This window comes from Scyliorhinus torazame, chromosome 6, assembly GCF_047496885.1.
Source record: "Scyliorhinus torazame isolate Kashiwa2021f chromosome 6, sScyTor2.1, whole genome shotgun sequence".
Lineage (NCBI taxonomy): Eukaryota > Metazoa > Chordata > Chondrichthyes > Carcharhiniformes > Scyliorhinidae > Scyliorhinus > Scyliorhinus torazame.
Genome location: NC_092712.1, coordinates 182,061,908 through 182,087,724, shown reverse-complemented (window position 1 = coordinate 182,087,724; position 25,817 = coordinate 182,061,908). Strand labels below are relative to the sequence as shown.

General features: G+C 48.5%; 1 protein-coding gene across 3 annotated transcripts in view; it reads left to right on the top strand.

Moving 5' to 3' along the window:
- The window catches only part of dgkb (diacylglycerol kinase, beta), a 1,346,936-nt gene that overhangs the window by 431,658 nt on the left and 889,461 nt on the right, over positions 1 to 25,817 (top strand). For all 3 annotated transcript variants that reach the window (XM_072509150.1, XM_072509148.1, XM_072509149.1), the window contains one exon: positions 10,965 to 11,014. In XM_072509150.1, coding sequence (XP_072365251.1) covers positions 10,965 to 11,014 — 50 coding nt within the window. The remainder of the gene's footprint in view (positions 1 to 10,964; positions 11,015 to 25,817) is intronic.

Genomic DNA, 25,817 nt, shown 5'->3' with positions numbered 1-25,817 from the left:
ATTTCCTATGTCCCCATTTCCTCATTTTATTTTATTATATTTGTTCTGTGGACCCTTAATTGGAATGTGTCTTTAAGCAGAGGACTCAAGTTGAAGCAGTGTGTTCTAGGTTTTGTATTTTGAAGAGGAGAAACCAGACTCGCCAGCATGGAGTGAATCTTAGGAACCGTTTTGGAGGACTTCAGTTCATATTGCTATCTGGCAAGCTGTGGGTTGGTCAGGGGCAGTGTTCTGCCTGACAACAGTCAGTGATTGGTTTCATCGTGATGTTTTCTGTGAGAGCTAGGCAGAAATGATTAGACCTTGGTAGAAAAGTAACAGTCTCTGTCTCTGTCTCTCTGTCTCTGTCTCTCTATCTCTGTCTCTCTATCTTTCTCTCTCTCTCTCTTTCTCTCTCTTTCTCTTTCTGCTGAAGTAAAGCACTGCTTGATTGTTCTAAAACCAGTGGGTGCCTAGCACACCTTAACTATAAACTTGAAATGACCCTGAATCTACAGAGATAGTTGGCAACTTTGCCAGAGAAAACCTTCTCAACCTTAGAAGGAAGAAGTACTGAAGCGAAAGCTGAACTTCAGAAAGACATTAACTGAAAGCCATCCAAGTGCATCAAAGATCCTTTATCTTTTTATTTTTATTAATATTTTCTTACCTCTCAACCACGCTTTTCCCTGTGTTGTTAGACTGTGAGTGTGTGTAGAGAGTGGGGATACTTAGCAGGGGTAGAGGTGGCTGGGAAAAGGGTATTAGATAGCCAGATTAAAAGCACTTTTAACTATTCTTGCGTCGGACGGAATGGCCACCTGGCATCTAACGGCCTTGCTGAGATGACCGCAGCCAAGTGCCGTTCAATACTGGTCCCCATGAAGGCACCTTGGCACTGCCAGCCTGGCATCCTGGTAGTGCCATTCTGGCACCCTGACAGTGCCACCTGGGTGACATCCTGGTATAGCTGAGGTGCCCACATGGCATTGCCAGGCTCTAAGGGGCACTGCCAGGGTTCCAAGCTGTCAGTGGCAAGGTGCCAGGCTGTCATTTTGCCTGTGCTGGAGATCGGGCCCAGAGGTGCCCTGTGAGTTGGGGTACAAGGGGCTTGAGTGTCCACTTATAGGTGAGTTGGGGTGTTTTGCCAGGGGGTCAAGAGATCGGGGAATCATTTCAAAATGGTGTCCTCAATCTCTTCCTGCACTGAAGAGCTCCGCTCGTTGGAACTCCTCAGTGCAGGAAATGACACTAAGTGCGACCTCGGATAGCGTTCCCTGCCGGGAGCCAAAATGGCAACAAAGTGCCATTAGATAAAGTGCCTGGGACGACTCCACAAATCCTGCCCAGAATGGACTCTGATTATTTTTAGTTAGATTGCACCCAGTGTGTTATCATTTATATGACTGTTCTTCTCTCTCTATTTCCCATGCCAAGGCTTATAACGTCACTTCCAGTGAATAGATTAATGTAACAGAACATCACGAGAGCTAATGTGAATTAATACAAATGCATAGCAGCATACTGTCATGTTTTCATGCACTCTTGGGGCCTTCCCTCTGACAAAATATCTGCGTAATTAAAATCTAGGCTGATAAGTCGATATCTATTTTTCTTCACCTATCTTATTTTCCTCATGATTGAAGATTTGAGCTTCGATAACATTCAAGTGAATATGTGATGCAATTCTTTTAAGGCCAGTATAACCTGTTTGAGGTGCAGTACTCAGAACTGTACAATGCCAGTTGCAGCAAAAGCAAAATTAATTCCTTCACAGAATAGCTCAACCCGTCCTTATCCACGTGCATTTCCAACAAGCATTTTAATTCCTTGGGCGGGATTCTCCGACCCCCCGCCGGGTCGGAGAATCACTGGGGGGCGGCCAGCCGCCGAATTCTCTGGCACTGAAAATTCGACGGGGGCAGGAATCGCGCCACGCCGGTCGGCGGCCCCCCACCCCGGCGATTCTCTGGCCCGCAATGGTCCGAAGTCCCGCTGCTGTCATGCCAGTCCCGCCGACGTGAATCAAACCACCTACCTTATCGGCGGGACTGGTGGCGCGGGCGGGATCCGGGGTCCTCGGAGGGCGCGGGCAATCTGGCCCCTGGGGGTGCCCCCACAGTGTTCTGGCCCACGATCGGTGCCCACCGATCGCCGGGCGGGCCTGTGCCGTGGGGGCACTCTTTTCCCTCCGCCTCGGCCACAGCCTTCACCATGGCCGACGCGGAAGAGACACCCCCCCCTGCGCATGCATGGGGATGACGTCAGCAGTCGCTGATGCTCCCTCGCATGTGCGGACCCGCGCCGGCTGGCAGAGTCCTTTCAGCCCCGGCTGGCGTGGCACCAAAGGCCTTCCACGCCAGCTGGCGGAGCAGAAGCCACGCCGGCGTGGTCCTAGCCCCTCAAGGCCTCTAAAGGTGCGGAGAAATCTGCACCTTTGGGGCGGCCCGACGCCGGAGTGGTTCCCGCCACTCCATCCCGCCGGGACCTCCCACCCCGCCGGGACGGGGAGAATCCCACCCATGATATTTCTTAGCTTCACAAATGAGAATTCTAGCACAAAAACAGGTCACTGATTCAGCCAGTTCATTTCATGTTTAAAATGAGTTGCTTGCTCAAAGGGTTATTCAGATTTACCCACCTTGTTTCATATCCCTTCATCTGTATTCAATCTAATCTTGAAAGTTGAAGTAGTTTCTGCCTCAAACACTTACTCAATCAGAAATGAATGACACAACCCCACAACTCTGTTTGTGAAGACATTTTTCCTGCCCTCTGTTTTAAATCGAGCACACTTAATTGTGCAGCTCTGACCCCTCAATTATTGGAAAAAGTCTGCTTATATCCAGTCTGTCCCATATTATAATTTTAAACACTTTTCCCATATTGTCTAGTAATCTACTCTGTTCTACCAAAACTATGATGTGGAGATGCCGGCGCTGGATTGGGGTGACACAGTAAAAAGTCTCAAACATCAGGTTAAAGTCCAACAGGTTTATTTGAAATCACAAGCTTTCGGAGCACTGCTCCTTCATCAGTGTTCCGAAAGCTTGTGATTTCAAATAAACCTGTTGGATTTTAACCTGGTGTTGTGAGGCTTCTTACTCTACCAAAACTAGACCCTGTTCCAGTCTTTCCTCATATTATTATTTTGTCATTCCATGCAACATCATCGTCAATCTATGGTGTGCCCTCACTAAACAGCCTTACCATACCATAGAGCCTAATACTGCACATAATATTCCCATTGAGAGACCTATTAAGGTTCATCATTACCACTTTGCAGAAAATCAGGTTGAATGTAAAGCAAGAACGCAACACTTACATTTTCACACATATGTATGAAAAAACACCTTGATTTGATTATTTTCTGTTATCTCCATTCATCCTCAGATAATTTGTTGTTTTGTATATGTTAACTAGCTTTCTGTAGGCATTAACATATTGGCAACTAGTTTTGCATGTGTTCAGAAATGCTGGGTAAATGACAAATGTGGTAATTGTCACACATTGTGTTCTGGTGTAGATAGGTCAGTCTGTCGATGACAAGCAATTGATTATTATGATGCTTGCCATTAAATTGAATGCAGTGGGTCAGGTCAGCATTCAGTAAAAATGTGTCATTGCTGCCAATCTTTTGACAGACTGACTTATCTACACCTATCTGGGGCAGCACGGTAGCCTTGTGGATAGCACAAGTGCTTCACAGCTCCAGGGTCCCAGGTTCGATTCCGGCTTGGGTCACTGTCTGTGCAGGTTCAGTTGCTTGCATTGAATGAGAACATGACAATGTCATAGCTGGAAGCATGGAATAAGATGAAATCAAATGTGACCTAATTTAACCACTCGATAGGCATGATTCTCCGGCCTCGTTTCTCACGCTCGAGCAAAACGATGCCGGTGAACAGTGGGAGAGGCCGAAAACGCGAACCAAGCCAGGCGCTAAACAGTTTGCGATACAACCGGCCCACTTCCGTAGCCGAAATCGGGATCCCACCGTAGTGTGGCGAGGGCAGAATAGTAGCACAGTGGTTAGCACTGCTGCTTCTCAGCGCCAGGGACCCGGGTTCGATTCCCGACTTGGGTCACTGTCTATGCGGAGTCTTCACATTCTCCCCGTGTCTGCGTGGGGTTCCTCGGGGTACTCCAGTTTCCTCCCACAAGTCCCAAAAGACGTGCTTGTCAGGTGAATTGGACACTCTGAATTCTCCCTCTGTGTACCCGAACAGGCGCCGGAGTGTGGCGACTAGGGGATTTTCACAGTAACGTCATTGCAGTGTTAATGTAAGCCTACTTGTGACACTAATAAAGGTTATTATTATTTGAAACCAATTATCACTACTTAATCCTATTTCTATACAATTAATGGGAGCCACCCCATTGCCAACGGCCTCCCATGATCCAGTGGCCTCCCCAGCAAGTGGTCACATTGGCGCCGATTAATACTCCTTTTGAAAAAGGTGAACCTGGCGGAAGGGCTTCTGCGGGGAGACGAGGAGGTGAGTGGCCAGCTTTGCTCACAGGAAAAGAGCCCAGGGGCACTGAGGGGGAGGAATGGCGATGCAATCGCAGGCAGCTCCACCATGCCAAACCCTGGATCATGTGTACCTGTTCCAGGGGCAACCCTTGTCCCTGCACATCTGCCGCATCAACCACCCATAACCACCACCGACTGCCGAGGCCAGCCTTGCCGATCCGGGAGTTCAGGAAGCGAAAGAGGCCGAGGTTTTGGCCTTTGCCTCCCTGTAGCCCGGAGATGGATCCTTTTAATGTGGAGAGCCTCGAAACCCCCGAGTGTGGAGACCTGGGTTGGTGACATGGCTGGGTTTCTCAGTTTTGAGAAAATAGTTTGCCTTGAGAGGGTCCATGATGGGGTTCTCTCGGAGGTGACAGCTGTTCCTCGACTTTCTAGGAGAGCATTAAAATGTCGTCAGCAGCAATTCTCGGGGGGGGGGTGGGGGAATGTTTACTTACTGCATATTCTTTTTTTTTAATCATGTTAACGTTCACCTTGTTTTGTTAAATGTTGTTCATGATTATGTAAACATTTTCTTTCGATAAAAACCTGAATAAAAATAATTTTTTTAAATAAATAAATAATCGGGATTTGGCAACCGTGGTTAAGTGAGCACTTCACTCAACCCACGTGAAGTCCTGTGGGTGGGAGGGCCATGTAGCATTTGGGAGTCATTGCCTAGCACGCCCGATCAGGCCGTGATGCCTGAACACTGTGCCTGAACATTGCGGGAGGCAACACCACACATGCAGCAGCTGAACACACAGGGGATGGGACACGCTCCGGGAACATGTCCATGGCTGGAGAGTGGGCGAATGCAAAGGGGAGGGGGCCATCGCCCGGTCCAGGTGATGTTATGTGCGGGTGTCTGGGGTATAGGGTCTGGGGTCAGTTGAGGGGGGTCCGCTGCATCCGGCATCGTGTTCTGGGAATGGAGGAGGGGGGGGGGATCAATGGGGGAATGGAGGGTCCGGGTTGGGAGTCACCGCCGTTTGTCAGTCTTACACCCTCTCCTAATTCCTCACAGATATTGAGCTGTATGAATGGTATTTTCTCTACGTCGACTCTTTTGAACTCCTTATAATTTACCTCTGTGCCTTCCTTCTCTGGGACAAAGAGTCCCAGCTTGTTCAATCTTCCTGTTGATGTGTCGTCTCTCTGAACTGAGACTGTTAACCTTTGGATGGAAACCGGCGCTAACAATTTTTGCCATTAAATGGCAAATGCACAGGAATGGATCATTCAACTCAATTGCTAATGCTTCACAAGGTTTCTCCCACTTTACTTCATCTCATTATATCCTTGTATTCCTTTTGCCCTCAAGTCGTTAGCTTCCCTTAAACACACCTGTACTGTTTGATGACTCCATGTGATAGTAAGTTCCACAGTCTAACCACACTTGGGTAAATAGGTGTATCCTGAATCCCATATTGAACTTATTGGGACTATCTTTTAGTTAAGAGAGTTTTTGCTCAGTTTTTTTCCAAGTTGTAACTAGATCACTGGTTCCAAAATATACTGGGATCAGCAAAATCAGGTCTACCTTAAATTAACACACCATGTTATGTTGTTCTTTCTTCTCTAATCTTCACTTTGCCCCAACACAGAGACTCCTGTAATCTTTGGGACAAGACATGGGTAGAAACAATGCAAACAAAAATGACAAAGTTGTTAATCAGAGTAACTAACTCGGCAATAAGTCAGGACATATTGAGCAGGAAGACTTTCAACCAGTGATGGGCATTACCTCAGAGATAATGCAACGGCTGCCCAGGAGCCTTAAGTGTTAAGGCATGACAGGAATTAAATCATGGGATGCAGACATTTGAGTTATTTGGGCATTGGTCTCAGACCTTTGTACTGGCAGCATCAGCAAAGACCTAAGGCGGTACCCCTTGTCCCCCACGAGCCATTCTGGCAGCCTGCGGTGGTCCTCGAAGACCCGGTGATCTGCAAGTGCCCAGGATGAATCATGCACATGCCCAGGGAATTGTGGACAGGTGTGCATAATGTTCTTGTGGTCATCGCACATGAGCTGAACATTAAGGAAATGGAAGCCCTTCCAACTGATAAAGGGGACTCCTTGAAGCCACAGTGCTCTAACATCACATGAATTCCATCAATGGCCCCTTGGACCTGTGAGAGTCCAGCAATGGAGGACAGGTGGCGGCAAAGGTGCGTATGGGCAGGAGGATCAGGGATACCCTCATCACTTCCAGATTTTTCCAGTAGGAGGAGTGTTGACCGGCAGCTCCACAAACTCCCTCCCCCCCCCCCCCCCCCCCCAAGACCCTTGTGACCCCCCACCAAAGGGTTAATTAACATCTGATCAAGGTGCTGGGCCTGGGTTGTCCATGTTCCTAAGTCTCATGTCATGGCAAGGGGGTGATGACAACTCTCAGTGAGGAAAGCTGTGATGCTCCTCAGGCTCTGCTTCGATCTGACTCCTGTCCATCTGCTGAGTGCACACTGACTCCCAGTCTCATGGCTGAGTGAGGGTTGGGGCCACATTCTTTTTTCTACAGCTCCAAAGGGGAGAAAGGGGCAAAGCGAAGGGTTCACTGAGTGATGGACCCATCATTCCAGGAAACTTGTCACTGTGGGTGTCATTGGGTCTTTCCGTTCACTCAGGTTTGAAGGCATGTGGGAAGAACTGAGTTCAGATGGCGTGATGTTCTTTCCCAGTGAGAGAGAAGTCAAATATAGTGCGGCATTACGGCTTTGAACTTTCAAAGTTAGTGACACATTGTTTAACCCCTAACTACCCATGCCTAACTTCAGCCGCACCTACTCTGTAGCCCCGAGAACTTCTTAATCTTGTGAGGCTGGCCACTACATCTTGGTGTATTCGCAGGATGCACATCAAAGGTGAAGGCAGCCTGCTTGCCTTCTGCGTCCTGTAGCCTGAAATGGCCTGGTGGACGTTCTCTGGAGGACCTGGACCTGGAGGGACCTGGCTGAATTTTGTGCATCACTGGAGTTGTGCATCACCCTGTCCTGTTCATTGCCCCTGAGATGCGTCGGTGTCAGGGAAGGGCGATTCAGAAGGGCTGGCGACTACCAGAGTCTCCTTGGTGGAAGGCCCCACAATGGGCTCTAGTGCTTCCCCCTCCCTCATGGTGCACGTGGACCCCTGGATGACTACTTGGGTGGAGGGGCAGCCGGAGTGAGATCCAGAAGCCTCAACCTCACCTGGCACTGTCAGCTCTGGAGTCCCGCCAATGTGTGCACCATGGTGTCGAAGCCCTCAGCAATAGTCTTCTGTGTCTGGACAAAGCTCTGGAGTCCCTCAATTATTAATTAATTAATTAGCTTTATTATTGTCACAAGTAGGCTTACATTAACACTGCAAGGAAGTTACTGTGAAAATCCCCGAGTCGCCACACTCCGGCACCTGTTTGGGTACACTGAGGGAGAATTCAGAATGTCCAATTCACCTAACAGCACGGGCTGGATTCTCCAATTTTGAGATTATGTCCTGACGCCGGTGTGGAAATGATGGCGTTTAACAACCGAAGATTCGGCACATAACGGCCACCGATCCTCCATTTGGCTGGGGGCTGGCGCTAGCAGGAAGGCAGCGTAGAGCAACCGGCTCTAGCTGCCGATATGGCTCGGAGATTTGCTGGGTCCGTGGCTACGCATGTGCAACATGGCACTGGCCGCACGTGGACCGACCTGCAAAATAGTGCCCCCCCCTTGGGCCAGCTCGCGAGCCCAGGACCACCCTCCAGCAGTGCCCCCAGCCCCTGACAAAGTCCCCCCTGCCCGTGGATCGGCCCTCCCCCGACTGTGGTGGTGCTGGACTGAGACCACAGGTGCCACGCCGAGTTTCTGACAGACCCGCTTTCCTCCAACAGTCCAAAGATGTGCAGGTTAGGTGGATTAGGTCATGCTAAATTGCCTCTTAGTGTCCAAAAAGGTTAGGTGGGGTTACTTCGTTACTGGAATAGGGTGGAAGTGTGGGGCTTAAGTGGGATGCTCTTTACAAGGGCCGGTGCAGTCTCGATGGGCCGAATGACCTCCTTCTGCACTTTAAATTCTATGTTCTATGATAGCACAAGCAACCGACGCCGTTGGGAGCTTGGCCGGTCGGGGGCGGAGCATCGGGGGGTGGGCCTCAGGCAACGGCCTGAGGCTGTCGATACGGCATGTATGCCAATTTAGAGTGGTGGAAACAGGTATTCTCCGGCTGATCGCCGAACGCGATTTTGGAGTCAGCGACCGGAGAATCCCTTTCCACGTCTTTTGGGACTTGTGGGAGCACCCAGAGGAAAGCCACACAGTCACGTTGCGAATGTGCAGACTCAGCACAGACAGTGACCCAAGCCAGGAATCGAACCTGGGACCCTGGCGCTGTGAAGCAACAGTATTAACCACTGTGCTACCATGCCGCCCTTAACAATGGTCCTCTGTGTCTTGACAAAGCTCATGAGCCCCTCAACAATGGTCCCCTGTGTCTGGACCATGCTCTTGGCGCCCTCAGCCATGGTCTTCAGAGATCGAGCCATGCCTTGGACTCCACCACACATAGCTCTGACATCTTGCCCCATGCTTTCCAATGCGGTCGCCATCATTGCAGTATTGGCCTGGGTACCATGCAATGCTGGCAATGTCTCCTGTGACTAAAGGCTTTGGGATTCTGCCAATCGGCCTAGCAGTTTCAGGAATGTCGCTGACAACCCGTTTTGGATTTCCCTGCTCTGTCTTTACATCTCAGACAGCTGAAGGAGGAACCTGTCCAGAGGCATGGCACCTGACTGGTGCACAGCTGAGTCCTGGGATCCAGCAGACCTCTGACAGCCCAATACCTGGAACACTCCTTTCTCCACCTGATGTACATCAGAAGAAGTGTGGTGCTCACCTGGTAGTGAACCAGAATCCTGTCTGCTTGTCCCTGTGATGGTGGATGGTGTGAGTAATAGATGTGACACCTCTTTGATGTCTGCCTCGGAAATCTCCTCCGAGGTGTTGTTGAGCGCTGAAGAGGGATCTCTGCTCGGCCTCATTGGATGGTGTTCATGCAAGGCATGGGGCGGGATTCTCCATTTTGCCAGCTGGGTTTCCCATTTTGGCAGTCCCGCGCTGTCGGGAAATCCCCGGGCTGCAGATGCAACGGAGAATCCTGACAGTGGAGAATCCACCCCATGGATTTAGTCAAAGGCATTGATAAGAGTTTGGGCACTTAACAACTCACTTGAGGCAGGTCCTCTGGATGAAGGTGCCGTGGACCCTCAGGTCTGTGCCACAGGCCAACCTTGCTGTCAGTGACGGCACGCTCCCAGCCCTCTCCCACGGAGCTCCTTTGCCCTTTCCTCTAGGTGAATGAGAATTCGGAACTCAGGCATTCCCTCGACTGACTCCTCCCTTTCCCTTCTGTTTTGGGCTATCTTCTCCTGTGGAAACATTGTGAGCCAGGTACCGGCGGGTCTAGGGTCGAGGTCAACAGGCATTCATGGCTACCATGCTGAGGCAGAAAGAGATTTTAAGGATGATGATGGGCGGTTGGGTGTTGGGAGGCTGCAAGGTGGCAGCAAGTGGGTTAACGCTGACTTTCTGGGGTGACAGACAACCAGGAGGAGACAGGTGGTAACTCACCCTTGCATCTTTTTTCGGCACTGGATCCCTGTCCTCCTGGTCATGTTGCTTCCACTCACTACTCACTATTGTTGCCACTGCCTCCCAGGTGGGGTTGGCGACATTGCTCGGGGATCTCCTGTCAACATGTGGGAATATCGTGGCTCGCATCTCCTCCACAGCATTGAGAAGTCTAGCCAGGGCCCCCTCCGAGATCCTCGGCGCGGGTCTCCTTACTACCATCCTCCTGGCTTGACTGAGAGTGAGTGCTGAGGATCTTGATTGCAGTGCTCGGCTGACCCCTGGGGCAGGTGAATCAGATGCCTAGTGACTCAGTCGTCGCGTGTTTCACATTGGGGAAAATAATTTTGACTAAGTGGCTGAAGATTGTAATCTGGGTCACGTCGGCACCAACGCGAATCACACTAATTTCCACACCCGAAATGACACTTCGTCATTTTTCGGGAAAATTCTGCCCCAGGCCTCTCTGAACATGTCATAAAGATAGCCAATCCCCACATCATTAAACCCTGTCTCTATTTGACATGTGAATATGTTTTATATCAGAACCGTTGCCATATGGAAATTGTTAAAAGATTTGTTTATCGTCCAGTTTATCAAGACTAACTCCACAGATGTTGTCAGATCTGCTGAGATTGTCCAGTATTTTCTGTTTTTGTTTCAGATTCCAGCATCTGCAGTAATTTGCTTTTGTAGAAGACTAACTCCTGTATGTACAACCCATAAAGGAAAAATTCAGGGAGATGAGTTGATGAAACGAGGGATAATTTATGTAGAGCATGTCTGCATGTACCCTTTTTGATAGGGTTTTGATAATACTACATTAGGGATGGTTTGCAAAGATGAATGACTTTATTTTTCCTTCTTTTAGTCATGTTTCGTCTTTATGACACTGATGGAAATGGGTCGCTGGATAGCTCGGTAAGGATCTGTTGATGAAAAAAGTTATTTATATTTGTTGTATGCTACTGTACTTATACAGTTGAAGCCTGCTTATTTGTGACAAATAGAGTTGTCATATGAAGTTTTTTTTCTAAAAACAATACATTTTTTCACCACTGTTTATGCTTTGCCACATTGTAGTGCAGTGAATTAAAGCAGGTGTCACATCACTTTTGGTCCTGAGTTTCATTCATTATCAAATGGTCAAGGTGATAAACTAAGTTAAAGCTGTTGCAGCTCACACCGATGTGAGGAAGTTCTCAACGCTACCATAAATAAAGGGACTCAACCCAATGTTCCTGTTGACTTTGTACCTTTCCAAGAATGACCCTGGATGCAGATTGTAGGTTGCTTCAAAAACAGTTCATGAGGAATATGGAAAAACACAATCAGCTCCTACAGACACATATCAGGACCCCTCCCAGTAAAATGAATAGCATTCTACCATCTTCGTGCACTGTTGCAATATAATGACATAAACAAGGTGATATCTACAGAAACAACAGCTCCCTCTGAGGGCGCGATCTACCCGGATGGGAACAGAGTCCCATAGCATGCGCGTTAGCCGGGTAATTCCCGCACTCTCGGAGCGCCGTGAAACACCAGAGGCTATCGAACGGCCATTCGGGTGGATCAACGGCATTGGTGGAGAATGCCCAGCCGAGGTTGCACTTAATCCCATTTGCTGCACTGAGAAGCTCCGCTGGATAAGTTAGTGTAGGAAAGTGGAACATTTTCCAGGATGCAAGTAAAATATTTATTCTCTTCTCACCAAATATGTATATATATATCAAAAATGGTGATAACTTGCTTAAATAAGTTACATAAGTGAAAATAAACTTTTAATTCCTCCCTAATAATGGACTTCAAATTATAATAATGGCAACATGTGGAGACCAGATACCAATAACTCAAGATCTTTCTGCCAGTAATGAAAAGGTACGTATCAGCTCGTAACAGCAGCACGCCATACACTGGCAGCCATTATGCATAACATTTGCAGCAATCCCTGCTCAAAATGTATATTTGACCATATTACTATATAATTAAGATTGATGCAGTGGTTATTATCGAGCATCTTCCACATGACACGAACTGCCTATTCTGTTACATGTACTGGCAGCTAGCAACTGGCTTTCCATATTTAGAGATACAACTTTTAGACAAGCTATTGTTAGGTCTTCTAATCCAAAATGCATCAGCACAGAAAGTTGTACAGAGATGTATCAAATTAATATTTTTCAACAAGTTCAGCTAAACATATGAACATAAGTACAAGGAAAGACTGCCATGCAAATATTTTCCATTTCCTTCCTTTCAAGGTTTCAACCTATAAAGTGTGTTGTCAGCTGACAATCTAGTATAATGGTTGAACAGTCTGAGGGATATTCTAATCAAACAGCAGAGAAAAGAGCTTTCCACTTAGAAACACAAGAAAGAACTGTGTATTGGATGAGATATCTAAATAAAACTCTATCTGCCTGTCCAGGTGGATATATAAGATCCCTCTGAAAGAAGAACAGGGAGTTATTCCAGTGCCCTGGTTAGCACCATTAAAACAACTTAACTGGTCTTCTATCATATTTGCTGTTGGTGTGTGTTAACATTCCACTGCTGGTCAACCTCTTATAGTTCACAATAAAACCGTTCAAGTCCTTTAAAGAAGTGTTCAAAACTATGCTCCTTGATATATAACAAACTGGTCTTCCTGACTTAATGTTTCTTAAATCTTTTGGGTAGTAATTTAATTAACCACTACCTTTCTGATGTATGGTTAATGGATCCCTCAGCCTGTCTTTATTACAGCAGCCCCATATCATAATCACTTGTACTCAATGTCTTCCCAGTCACTTCCTTATTTACACAAGTCCTTCCCTCGATAATACTCAGACAGCACAAACAATATGAAAACAGAAAATGCTGGAAATACTCAGGGGGCGAGGCAGCATTTGCAGACAGAGTAACTGAGTTAATGGGTGGAATCTTCTGCCATAGGCTATGAATGTGATTCGGGAGACTCTTTGGGTCCTGACCCTGTGCTGACTATCAGGATGCATGCCTGCGAAGCCTTCCTGGAGCTGCCTAATTAAGAGGTCGCCTCAGGGTACACTGTCGAATTAAGGACATTGGGCAGGTCCCAGAGGCTGCAGGGTCACTGATGGAGGAGGAATTGGACATTTTGAGGTACCCTCTGAAAGGATATCTGCTCCAAATCGTCCAGAGGCAAGAACATCTCGGGCCACTGACCCAACACTATTTTAGAAATTTCTCCCAATCCCATCTTGAAGACAAACCTGCAGGGAAGATTCCGCCCAACATTTCAGATCTGTGGCTTTCAGCAAAACACGGGTGAAAGGTAACAGACCTTGAAACATTAGTTCTTTTTCCACAGACACTGACAGACTTACTGAGCATTTCTAGCATTTTCTGTCTTTACTACAAATTTTCAGAATTTCCAATACAAGCATACGAATAAGGAGCTGGAGCAGACCATTTGGCCCCTCGAGCCTACTTCACCATTTAAGAAGATCTTTGCTGATTTGACAATAACTCAAATCTGCATCCCGCCTACCCATCACCCCCTTGCTTACCAATAACCTATCCACCTCTGCATTAAAAATACTCGTAGAATCAGCCTCCATCACCTTTTCAAGAAGAGAGTTCCAAAGATTCACTGCCCTCTGGGAGAAAACATTTTGCCTCACATCTGTATTAAATGGGAAACGCCCTGTTTAAACAGTGACCCCAAGTTCTAGGCCAGGACTCTCCGGCCTCCCAACCGCATGTTCCCCGGCGGAGGGAGGTGGCACGCTGTTCGCTGGCGGCGGGATTCTCTGCTGCCATCACTGTCAATGGGAATTCCCATTGAAGCCAACCCATGCCGCCGGGAAACCCGTGGGCGGGGGTGCACTGCCGTCAGGAGCAGAGAATCCCGCCACCAGCGAACGGCCGGTGAATTCCAGCTGTCGATTCTTCCACAAGAGGAAACATCCTATCCACATCCACCCTGTCAGGATCCATCAGGATCATATATGTTTCAATCAAGTTACCTTTTTACTTTTGTCAAAGACAGAATGCTAGTACGCTGTGCTGAAATAGCCCAAAGCTACCTTGTTTTAATTGGAAAACTATTTGTTGCAAGATACAAGAAGGTTTGATTATTTACTCATAATTTGTCAAAATGACCAACGTACAACTTACCTGGATATCCAGAATTGTCACCTTGCTGTCTGCAAATTCACTGACATGGTGGTCCTCAAAACTACAGTGACAATTCCAACAGTCATTCATTGGTTATGAAAGATGCCAAATTAATGAAAGTTCTTTCTACTTTACTGGATTATATATAAAGCTTATCTCAATCATTCATTAAAAAGACTTCAAAGCAATTATTGACAACTTCAAAAAATTCTTGAAGAATGGAAAAGATTTTGGAAGCTGCTATGGTCAGTGTTCGGAATAGCGGGCTGTTGAGTACACAAAAAAACAGATGAGCTAATATGGAAACCTTTACCGAGCTCTGCCAGAGGCAGATTGTTTATCAGCTGTAGCTAGCCCAAAGACCCCAAATTTTACACAGGGAACCTATGTGGTCATTAGCGCTCCCACTTAAGCAGCCTGGATGCACATAGATGGAAAAGAATGCCTTTCATAAATCTTCAGGTGGTTTTAGACCACAGAATTATTGTACTGTTGTTTTCCAGCAATTAGTTTTTTTCTTTTTTTAATAAATTTAGAGTACCCAATTATTGTTTTCTAATCAAGATGTAATTTGGTGTGGCCAATCCGCCTACCCTGCGCATCTTTGGGTTGTGGGGGTGAGACCCACGCAGACATGGGTGTCATGATATTTAGATCAGCATATCATGGTGCAATCAAACACACACTGATGGACATGCAGTAGGACCAACCAACACACCCATAACATTGCAGCCAATCACCAGTGAGAGCACAAGCACTATAAAAACAGGGGACACTACAGTTCCCGCTGATTCCAGCAGCAGCCAGCTCAGAGCACCGAGCTCTGAGCCTGCCACTCAGACATTCACCATGTGCTGAGTGCCTCACCCAGATAGTAATAGGACAGGGTCCACAGGTTAGCTGGTAATGCACGTACCCAAGTTAGCAGTGTGCTGCTATAGTTAAGTAGTTAATAAAATTGAGTTGCACCATCCCCAGACATGTTGGATCGTTTGTACATCAGAACACCCAACACGACATGATACCAGAAGTGGATGCAAGCCAGCGCCTGTGAGACCTACCTGCATCGCATCAGCAATCTGCCGTCCTGCACCATGGAGAACATCAACCCGCTGCCTCCGCTCCGAATCGCTGGCAATCTGGGGGTCAATTGGAAACTGTTCAAGCAGCGATTCCAACTCTTCCTCGAGGCCACAGACAGGGAGATTGCATCGGACACCAGGAAGATTGCCCTTCTTCTCTCCACGGCGGGGCAACGCGCCATCCACATCTTTAACTCCCTTACATTTACGGACGGCAAGGACAAAACCAAGTACAAGACGGTGCTCCTGAAGCTCGGCGAACACTTCAGCGTTGAAGTAAACGAGAGCTTTGAGACGTACCTGTTCCAGCAGCGCCTGCAAGGTAAGGACGAACCTTTCCCGTCTTACTTAACACACCTCCGCATCCTCGCGCAGTCCTGTGGCTATGGGACCACCTCTGACTCCATGATACGCGACCAGATAGTTTCGGAGTCATGTCGGACACCCTGCACCAGCAGCTCCTTCGGGTCAAGCAACTCACCCTGGCGACTGCCGTCGAGACCTGCGTCCTCCATGAGAAATCCATCAGCCGGTACTCACACATCCAGGCGGCCGAAACGGCGCGGCACGGGCCCCACGAGGCGGAGAGTGTCCAGACGATCGAGTAGCTCCCGGGCCGCGGCCTGGAGGAGGCCGGCCAATTCATGCACTTTCCGAGGCCTCCCGCGCTTGTACGCGCCAAAAGAGGCGACGCTGACACAGAGGAACGCGATGCGTAGGCGCGCACTATGCAAGACCACACCGCGCATGCGCGGTGGCGCAACGAACGCACTGACGTCACGACATGCGGCAACTGTGGCTCTGCCCATTTAAAGCGGCAATGTCCTGCCAAAGCGTGACAATGCCTATGCTGTGGCAGGTTGGGCCACTATGCTGTTTGCTGTCGAGCAGCTCACCCTGCCAACTCGTACCCGTTTTACCAGCTTCGCAGAAACGTTTGGGCAATTCAACCCACGTTCACCGAGTCCGATCCCGACGTCACACAGACCAGTGCCACTGAGAACAGGGAGCCCTTCCGCGTTGCTGTCATCAACAAGAACAAGCTGTCCCCGAGTCGAATGCACCAGCCGCTGTCAGTGCACAGCATTGATCCGGACGACGAATGGTGTGCCACCCTGACGGTCAACCCAAATTTGTCGCCCACCTGAGAGACTTAATTTATGAACATTTTCATATTGGACTCACTGACTTGTTCTGACGTACTGTTTCAGACGTTTTGCCATACTGTTTAAGATTTTGTTATTGTTTGTTAATGACATTGGTTTCGTTCTTGGTGTAACATAGTTAGTTTCTGCACCTGGCACCTTCCTGTGTATATAGTATAGCCACATGTACATATTGTTGTAAATATTGCACACACATGATTAGATGCACTCATCACACTTCTTTATTTATTATCATGTAGGCACATATTCTTTGCGAAAAGGGGGGATGCCATGATATTTAGATCAGCATATCATGGTGCAAACACACACACACTGATGGACATGCAGTAGGACCAACCAACACACACATAACATCGCAGCCAATCACCAGTGAGAGCACACGCACTATAAAACAGGGAACACCACAGTTCCCGCTGATTCCAGCAGCAGCCAGCTCAGAGCACCGAGCTCAGAACCTGCCACTCAGACATTCACCATGTGCTGAGTGCCTCACCCAGATAGTAATAGGACAGGGTCCACAGATTAGCTGGTAATACACGTACCCAAGTTAGCAGTGTGCTGTTGCAGTTAAGTAGTCAATAAAATTGAGTTACACCATCTCCAGCCGTGTTGGATCGTTTGTACATCAGAACACCCAACACGACAATGGGGAGAATGTGCAAACTCCACACGGACAGTGACCAGGGGGCCGGGATCGAACCCTGGGTCGTCAGCACTGTGAGGCACAAGTGCTAACCACTGTACCACCGTCCTGCCACCTTGAGAGTTTTCTTCTGCGTAACTCCACAGTGCGTGCATTAGCTGATAGTCCCAACAAGCTCCCTTTGAGAGGTAAAGCTCTGTGACCATGGCTCACAAACCCAATCACAATGCAGCAGTACATCGTTACGAGGAGGCCCATGTATCAGCACTTGAGTAACAAGGAAGGACATCAGAGGGATACTCGAGCAACTATCATATCATGAGGAACCACCCGGGCAGCAAACGGACCTACTGTCCTGGCAAAGTTTCCATAGCCAACATCAACTGTTGCATGCATAATTTTGTCGTCAAATGGGAAATATGTACATGACAGATTGAAGTAGCTCACTGGGCGGCACAGTGGTTAGCACTGCTGCCTCACACCTCCAGGATCCCGGGTTCAATTCCAGCTTCGGGTGACTGTCTGTGTGGAGCTTTCACTTTCTCCCCGTGTCTGCGTGGGTTTCCTCCGGGTGCTCCGGTTTCCTCCCGTAGTCCAAAGATGTGTAGTTTAGGTGGATTGGCCATGATATATTGCCCCTTCGATTAAAAAAGGATAGGTGGAGTTACTGGGTTACGGGGATCGGGTGGAGGTGTGGGCTTGGGTAGGGTGCTCTTTCCAAAGGCCGGTGCAGACTCGATGGGCTGAATGGCCTCCTTTTGTATTGTAGGGATACTATTCTATGGAAGAGGACAACAAATGAGAAGGAAGATCTGGACAGACTGATATCAGGCAGGGAGATTAGTGCGGACTCTTGTGACTGAAAACTCAAAGCGGTGGACACTTCCTGCCACTGACCATCTTACTTTTTCTGAAATATTCCCTCTCGCCGGTGTTACAAGAACATGCCACACATTCCCTCCACTCAAATTGAACTGCCATCTCTGTCTCCTTGGAATGGTCCTGTCCACCAAACACTGTTCATGGAAAAGGGAGATAAAAACCTGTTTAGTGCTATTTAAAGTGCACATGTGATTTTAAGACCAAGACATATGCTTCCCCTATACCCAATGACCGACAGGATATGTGTCTCCTATTCCTCAATGAAAGGCTGTGTTAAATGCTCATGAAGAGGGAGAAACAACTGTAGTGGAAATTTGTCCTGTACCTCTGATGAGCTGATTATGGTTGAGACCTCTAGGTGGAGGATCATGCAATGTCCTGACAACAACTGGAGGCACATCTAACATTACAGTGACTACTACTAGCCTCTGAATGATCTTGTTTAAGAGCTCTTGGTTCACCCATTACAGTACTATCAACTAATCACATATGAGTAAGGAGCTGGAGTAGACCTTCAAGCCTGTCCAGCCATTCAATAAGTTTACAGATAATCTCACTGAAACCTCAACCCAACATTCCTCCCTAACCACAATAACCTTTCACCCTCTTGTTAATGAAGAGTTATCTAGTTCCTTAAATATATTCAAAGACTCTGCCTCCACTGCCTTTTGAGGAAGACAGTTCCAATAACTCACAACCCTCTGAGAGATAAAAACTCTCCTCATCTCTGAATTAAATGAGCGACTCCTGGGGCGGGATTCTCCGACCCCATGCCGCGTGAACCCTGCTCCCACTGTGTCCCTAAGTCTCCGCCACCAGAGATTCGGCGGGGGCGGGAATCGCACCGCGCCGGTCGGCGGGGGTGGGAATCGAACCGCGCCGGTCGGCTGGCCCACCCCCGCCGATTCTCCGGCCCGCGATGGGCCGAAGTCCCGCTGCTGGAATGCCTGTCCCGCCAGCGTGGATTAAACCACCTTTTGAATGGCGGGACAAGGCGGTGCGGGCAGGCTCCGGGGTACTGGGGGGGGGGGCAGGGCGATCTGGCCCTGGGGGGTACTCCCACGGTGGCCTGGCCCCCGATCGGGGCCCACCGATCCGCGGGTGGTCCTGTGCCGTGGGGGCACTCTCTTTCTTCCGCCTTCGCCATGGTCTTCACTATGGCAGAGGCGGAAGAGACCCCCCTCCCCTGCGCATGCGCGGGGATGACGTCAGCAGCCGCTGACGCTCCCGCGCATGCGCCGATCCGCGTCGCCCGGCGAAGACCTTTCGGCCCCAGCTGGCATGGCGCTAAAGGCCTTTCCCGCCAGCCGGCGGAGCACAAACCACTCCGGCGCGGGCCTAGTCCCTCAAGGTGAGGGGTTGGCCCCTAAAGGCGCAGAGACGTCCGCACCTTTGGGGCGGCCCGACGCCGGAGTGGTTCCCGCCACTCCATTACGCTGGAACCCCCCGCCCCGCTGGGTAGGGGAGAATCCCGCCCCTTATTTTTAAACAGTGACGCTTAGTTCTAGCTTCTCCCACAGGAGGAAACATCGAACACCGTTTCCACATCCTCCCTGTCAAGTTCCCTCAGGGTCATGAGGGTTTCAATCAAGTCGCATATTCGTCTAAACTGCAGTGGATACAAACCTAACCTGTACAACCTTTCCTCATAAGACAATTCTACAATTCCTGGTGTAAGTCTAGAAAAGCATCTCTGATCTTCAACTAATGCATTTATATTTGTCCTTAAATAAGAAGACCAATATTTTACACAGTATTCCAGAGGTGGTTTCACCAATGACCTGTACAACTGAAGCACAACGTCACTATTTTTGTATTCAATCCCCCTCACAATAGAAAATAACATTCTATTGGCTTTCCTAATTACTTGCTGGACCTGCATAACTCGCTTTATGTGATTCATGCATTAGATCACCCAGTTGCCTCTGATTCTCAGAGACCTCCAATCTATCACCATTTAGATAATAAGTTTCTTTTTTATTCTTCCTACCAAAATGGACCATTTTACATCTTGCAGATTAGCCTTGCTGTGCAACTTTCCAATGTACAGGGAATGTATTTAAGCGGATGAGAGTGTTTTGCATCAAGGCCAGATGTCCTGTGCAGGATTCTCTGTTCCTGAGGCTAAGTGTTGACGCCATCGTAAATGCCGTTGCGTTTCTCGACGGCTTCAACATGCCCTCAGGAGCAGCGATTCTAACCCCTCTAGGGGGCCAGCAGCGCACTGGAGCACCCCACGCCGCTCCAGCTGCCGATTCCGGCGCAGATGGGCGCCGCAGGTCTGCGCATATGCAGTGGGACTGGCGCCAATGCGCGCATGCGCAGTGGAACAGCCGCGATTGCGCGCCTGCGCGGTGGCTCCCTTCTCTGCGTCGGCCCTGACGCAACATGCGTAGGGCTACAGGGGCTGGTGCGGAACAAAAGAGGCCCCTAGCCCGAGAGGCCAGCCCGCCGATCGGTGGGCGCCAATCGCGTGCCAGGCCACAGCGGAAGCACTCCTGGGTCGGACCACTGCCACCCCCACACACACACACACACACACACACACCAGGCCACCCCTGGATGCATGCACGTCGAGGTCCCGCCGGGTAAGACCACACGTGGACTCGGGATTTTTGCGCGGCCACTCGGCCCATCCTGGGCGGAGAATCGGAGGGGGGGCGTGTCAGGTGGCCCCCGACTGGCACGCGTCGACCGCGTCTGCGCCAATGGCGCCGATTCTCTGCTCTCTGGAGAATCGACAGACCGGCATCAGAGCGTTGTGCGATTCGCGCCTGTCCCGGCGATTCTCCGGTCCAGCCTGGGCTGAGAGAATCCCGCCCCCTGGCTGCTGCGATGAGTCCAAAGGTTCATGATGCACAGTCCTTGGGCTAAATTGTACGATTTATATGATAGCAAAATGGGACTGTCACAATCCTGCACACATGTATAATCCGGCATCATGATGTGGGGTTGGAGAGCCAGTCCACCATTATATGGTAATAATATTAATCTTGATTAGTATCACATGTACGCTTATATTAACAGTGCATTGAGGTTACTGTGAAAAGCCTCTAGTCGCCACATTCCGGCACCTATTCAGGTACACAGAGGGTGAATTCAGAATGTCCAATTCACCTAACAAGCACGTCTTTTGAGACTTGTGGGAGGAAACCGGAGCACCAGGAGGAATCCCACGCATACATGGGGAAAATGTGCAGAAATTGCACCCTCCCCTCCCATCTTAAATATCGTATTAACAAGCCTTTTAAGCTTGTTTGGAAGCCAATTTACTGGATATCAAACATTGCCCACGACATGATTATTTTCCAAGTGTGCATGAAACAAAACGTTCCTCCCATCAACCACGTTTCCTGTCCACTGACTGCATTATAGAACCGTTCTATTCTATAGTTCTATAATGCAGTCTGTGGACAGGAAACATGGTTGGTGGGAAGGACGTTTGTTTCATGCACAGTTGAAAAAATGGACACAAAGACTGCAGGACTCTGGCTGACTGTAACAGAAGAGTCTGCTGCTACAGCCGTGAAGCTTAACTGGTGTTGGAAATGTTCATAACATACCTCCATCAGATCATTTCCTCAGGGGAGCGGGTAAAAACAAAGCATTCTCATCAACATTGAGCATTGCACCATTTGTGCCATAATTAAGCTCTGGTATGGGAATTATCCATTCTGTTGGAGGCACCTCCTCCAGTGAGGAGGAGAAGTGCAGTTCTGGTCACCACATTACAGGAAGGACATTATTGCTCTGGAGAGAGTGCAGAGGAGGTTTACAAGAATGTTTCCAGGGCTAGAAAAGTGTAGCTACGAGGAGAGATTGGACAGGTTGGTGTATTTTCCTGGAACAAAGAAGGCTGAAGAGTGACTTAATTGAGGTGTAGAAAATTATGAGGGGAAGAGAAAGGGTGGACAGGATAAAGTTGGTTCCTTGGTGGAGAATTCTAGAACTAGGGGACATAGATTCAAGATAAATGGCAGAAGGTGTAGAGGGGACATGAGGAAGGACTTTTTTATTTTTTACGCAGAGGGTAGTGGAAGTCTGGAATTCGCTGCCTAAGTTGGTGGTGAAGGCAGAGACCCTGAACTCTTTTAAAAAATACCCATTAGAAAATAAATGGTCTGATGCTTAAAAGTTTCCAATGGAAGAATTCCTGCTGCTCATTATCACTTTCCTGACCTTTGACAACTTCTTCTGTTAGCTCCCTGCCATGACCACCAGGACCGGATGAGAGCAATGTGAGTGACCCAATAGAGTGGGGACCCACATACACACAAATTACTATAACAGCAGCTAAACCCGCATGAACAAAAACTCCGTTAACAGCATCTGAAATAGCTAAAATACATCAAAACTATGTTCAAATTTTAAAATTTATGACTACTGTGGGGTTTCTTCATCCTTTTGTGGGTGCTGTGGAATGATACCCTCCACCCCCTCCACTGCCAGCTGCTGTGGAGACAGGCTGTTGGCCCTTATAACCCTCGCTTGGGATGTCTCAAGCACCCACCCTCTGGTCACCTGAGTGATGTGTTGGGTGTTCTGGATCACAAACAGGTCACCAACACTGGAAGTGGTGCAACTCTATTTTATTATAAGGTTAACTACATTAACATACTTGAACTGTGGGTAAATGCAATACCAGCTTTAACTGACCCTTGCCTCGTCCTAACCAGGTGATGCACTCCTGTCCCCTGTCTTTATAGTGCGTGTGCTCTCACTGGTGATTGGCTGCGGTGTTGTGTATGCTGATTGGTCCCACTGCATGTCCATCAGTGTGTGTGTATGTGTCTGCACCATGATATACTGGTGTATATTATGACACTGAGGCCATGAGGGCCCCAACATTCTGGGAGTCTCTACGCAGTAGCAGAGGGGCGGAGGAAAAGCTGTTCCCATCAGAAGTGCCCTGAGAGATACCCCCCCCTTCCCGATGATGTTAGCCGCTGTTCATTCACAACTGTTAACGTCCTTTTGGCCCTCTTTGCTTTCCTGGGAGGGACTCCAGACTCCTCATCCCCCACTTGCCTTGGCTCTTTGCCCTGAAGCTCAGAGACAAGATGATGGAATACAGGTCAGAATACCAGTATCCCATCAGTGCACTGCTGGCTTTGGACTTCCATGACAGTCGGACTAGTCTTTCAATGGGGGGGGGGACATGCATTCTGCTGAGTGCGAGCTCATGGCATTGTTGGACTCCAATGTCCGTGACAGTATGCGCAATCCCTCCCGTATCTCCGTTACATCTCCATGTACCTCGTGCTGTATGTCCAGCGTCTCCTGCCTGTCAAACTATTCTCGAGGCTTGTCATCAGTCTGGAGCTCAGCATCTCAATCGCCTCCTGCACTTCCACCAACTTCCTGAGGACTGCTCCATCTCAGTCTCTAAGAGCTGTGCGACTGTGATGTGCTTCCACTACTCTTTCCATCATAGTTGAGTCATGCATAGTAACCAAGGTGTGTGTGTCCATGCTGGTGCTTGGTGCGGAGCAAGGCTGTGACTGACACTGCACCCCCTGAGGCTTCCTCTTCCTCCACAGATGTTGCATTCTGTCTCTGGGTTAGAACCAGCAGCTGCTGATGTTGCACCTGTGTGGGAAACAGAAAGGAAAATTAAGAGCATTTTCATTCTTTGAGGTGAATTTGCAGAGACAGGCTACCTCATTGCAAGCACTGGAACGATTGGAGATGTGAACCAGTGTTTGAACCTTTGACCATTCAACATAAAGACACACTTTCCATCCCAAGTACGACAAACCTCCCAAGTCATAAACCATCAATGTTACCTTCCTGCTACCTTCCCCAGTTTACCTTCCTAGTCCAGTCAGCAATGTTTGTAGGAATTATAGAAATGTGCTCTTGAAATCTCACCACTACAGGGCGTTCCTCCAATCTTACCTCGGCCTATGAATCATTTCCAATTGTTGGCAAACAACTCCAGGAGCATCTCAATGGCTGTCAGGATGGCCAAATTTGGTACACCACCGCTGGTCTCCCTCCTTTCTAAGGCATTTTACACCCTTTTCTTCAGCAAGAAAAGAGGGAGATTGTAATGATGATGCAGTGCTACAATCAGACTTTCAAATGCATGGACAATAATGTTGCCATCGTACATTTATCCATGCTCTTTGCCAACTAATAGGTGTTGCAATACCCAGGATAATCCCATTATTGACCCACATCACACCCTTCCATGTAGGCCATGTCTCGAATGGTGACACGTTCACCTTTACAGACCTCAGTAGGTGATTGAACCCTCTCCGGCATTGCGGTGAGGTTCACTGGATGAGTCCAAGGCTGTCTAATGTTCTAATATCCTTTTAGAGAATTGCAGCATGCCATCACTGGAAGGGAAGTGTTTCATCTGGATCAGGCTCAGTTTCACTTGGTCCATGAGTAGACACAACACACACAGCTCTGCTGCTGATGCTTCTAGGTTTCCACCCATGTATATATGTTCTCAGTCTAGTCCAAATAATTGAACCCACAACATGTTTACTCAATTTCTTATGAGTGATTGATGCCTTCATATCATTATAAAAATATGATGCTGACCTCTGTTGCAACATTTCCAGGCTGCTCTTGTCTGGCTTGAAGGCCTCTGCTTCATGTCAGTGGTCAGGTGACTTTCCACCTATCACTTAAAACCTCGCGGAGGATTCATAGAGAGTCATCAAGCATTGGGGTTGTTCTTGGCCAGGGGTCTTCCCCACCTCCTGGCTCCAAAATCTCGGCCATCTGTAGAGAGACAAAGAGAGCTAAAGGGCTGATTTTGAATTTCTCCTGATCATCGATTTGGAGTGCTGCACACCCTTCCTGCGTTAATTGGCTGTCACACTTATTATCCAACATCTTCCAAACACTAATCTGAGCACTTCTGAGTCAGACATCGCTGAGTGATGCTAAACTCAGCCACTTGTTTTGCCAAACTCTCAAGATCCAGGCTGTTGTTCCTGAAGTCTGTTTTGAGTCCTTTAAGAACATTGTGGAAGCTCATAGATGGACCGATGGCAATGAGAGTGGGGCTGAGAGTGAAAGCTCAGGGTAGTATAGTTGCATTAGCAAACTGGTCACTGATAAAGCATTTGGCTTCTATTCATCTTAAACTATAGAATGGGGAATCGGTTAGCTCAGTTTGTTGATGGCTGGTTCGTGATGCGGACCAACGCCGATTAATAGGAGTTCAATTGCTATACCGGCTGAGGTTAGTCATGCCTTCTCAACCTGATCCCTCGCCTGAGGTGTGGTGACCCTCAGATTAAATTACCACCATAGAATAGAATCATAGAATTTACAGTGCAGAAGGATGCCATTCGGCCCATTGGGTCTGCACCCTACCCAAGCCCACACTTCCACCCTATCCCCGTAATCCAGTAATCCCAGTTAACCTTTTTGGACACCAAGGGCAATTTATCATGGCCAATCTACCTAACCTGCACATCTTTGGACTGTGGGAGGAAACCGGAGAACCCGGAGGAAACCCACGCACACGCTGGGAGATCGTGCAGACTCCCCACAGACAGTGACTCACGCTGGGAATCGAACCTGGGACCCTGGAGCTGTGAAGCAACTATGCTAACCACTATGCTACCATACCGCCCACAGTCAGTCAGTGCTCTTTTGAAGGGGCAAACAGCCTATAGTCCTCTGGGGCTATGGCAACATTTACATAGACAATCGACTGTGTTTTCATTAAAAATGTGATGCTGTGAGCAAGTTGAGTTCAGATGAGACAATCTAGGTGAAAGAGGTGCTTAAGGATCTGAATCTGCATGACATCACATGTCTGGTATTATAAACATTTACGT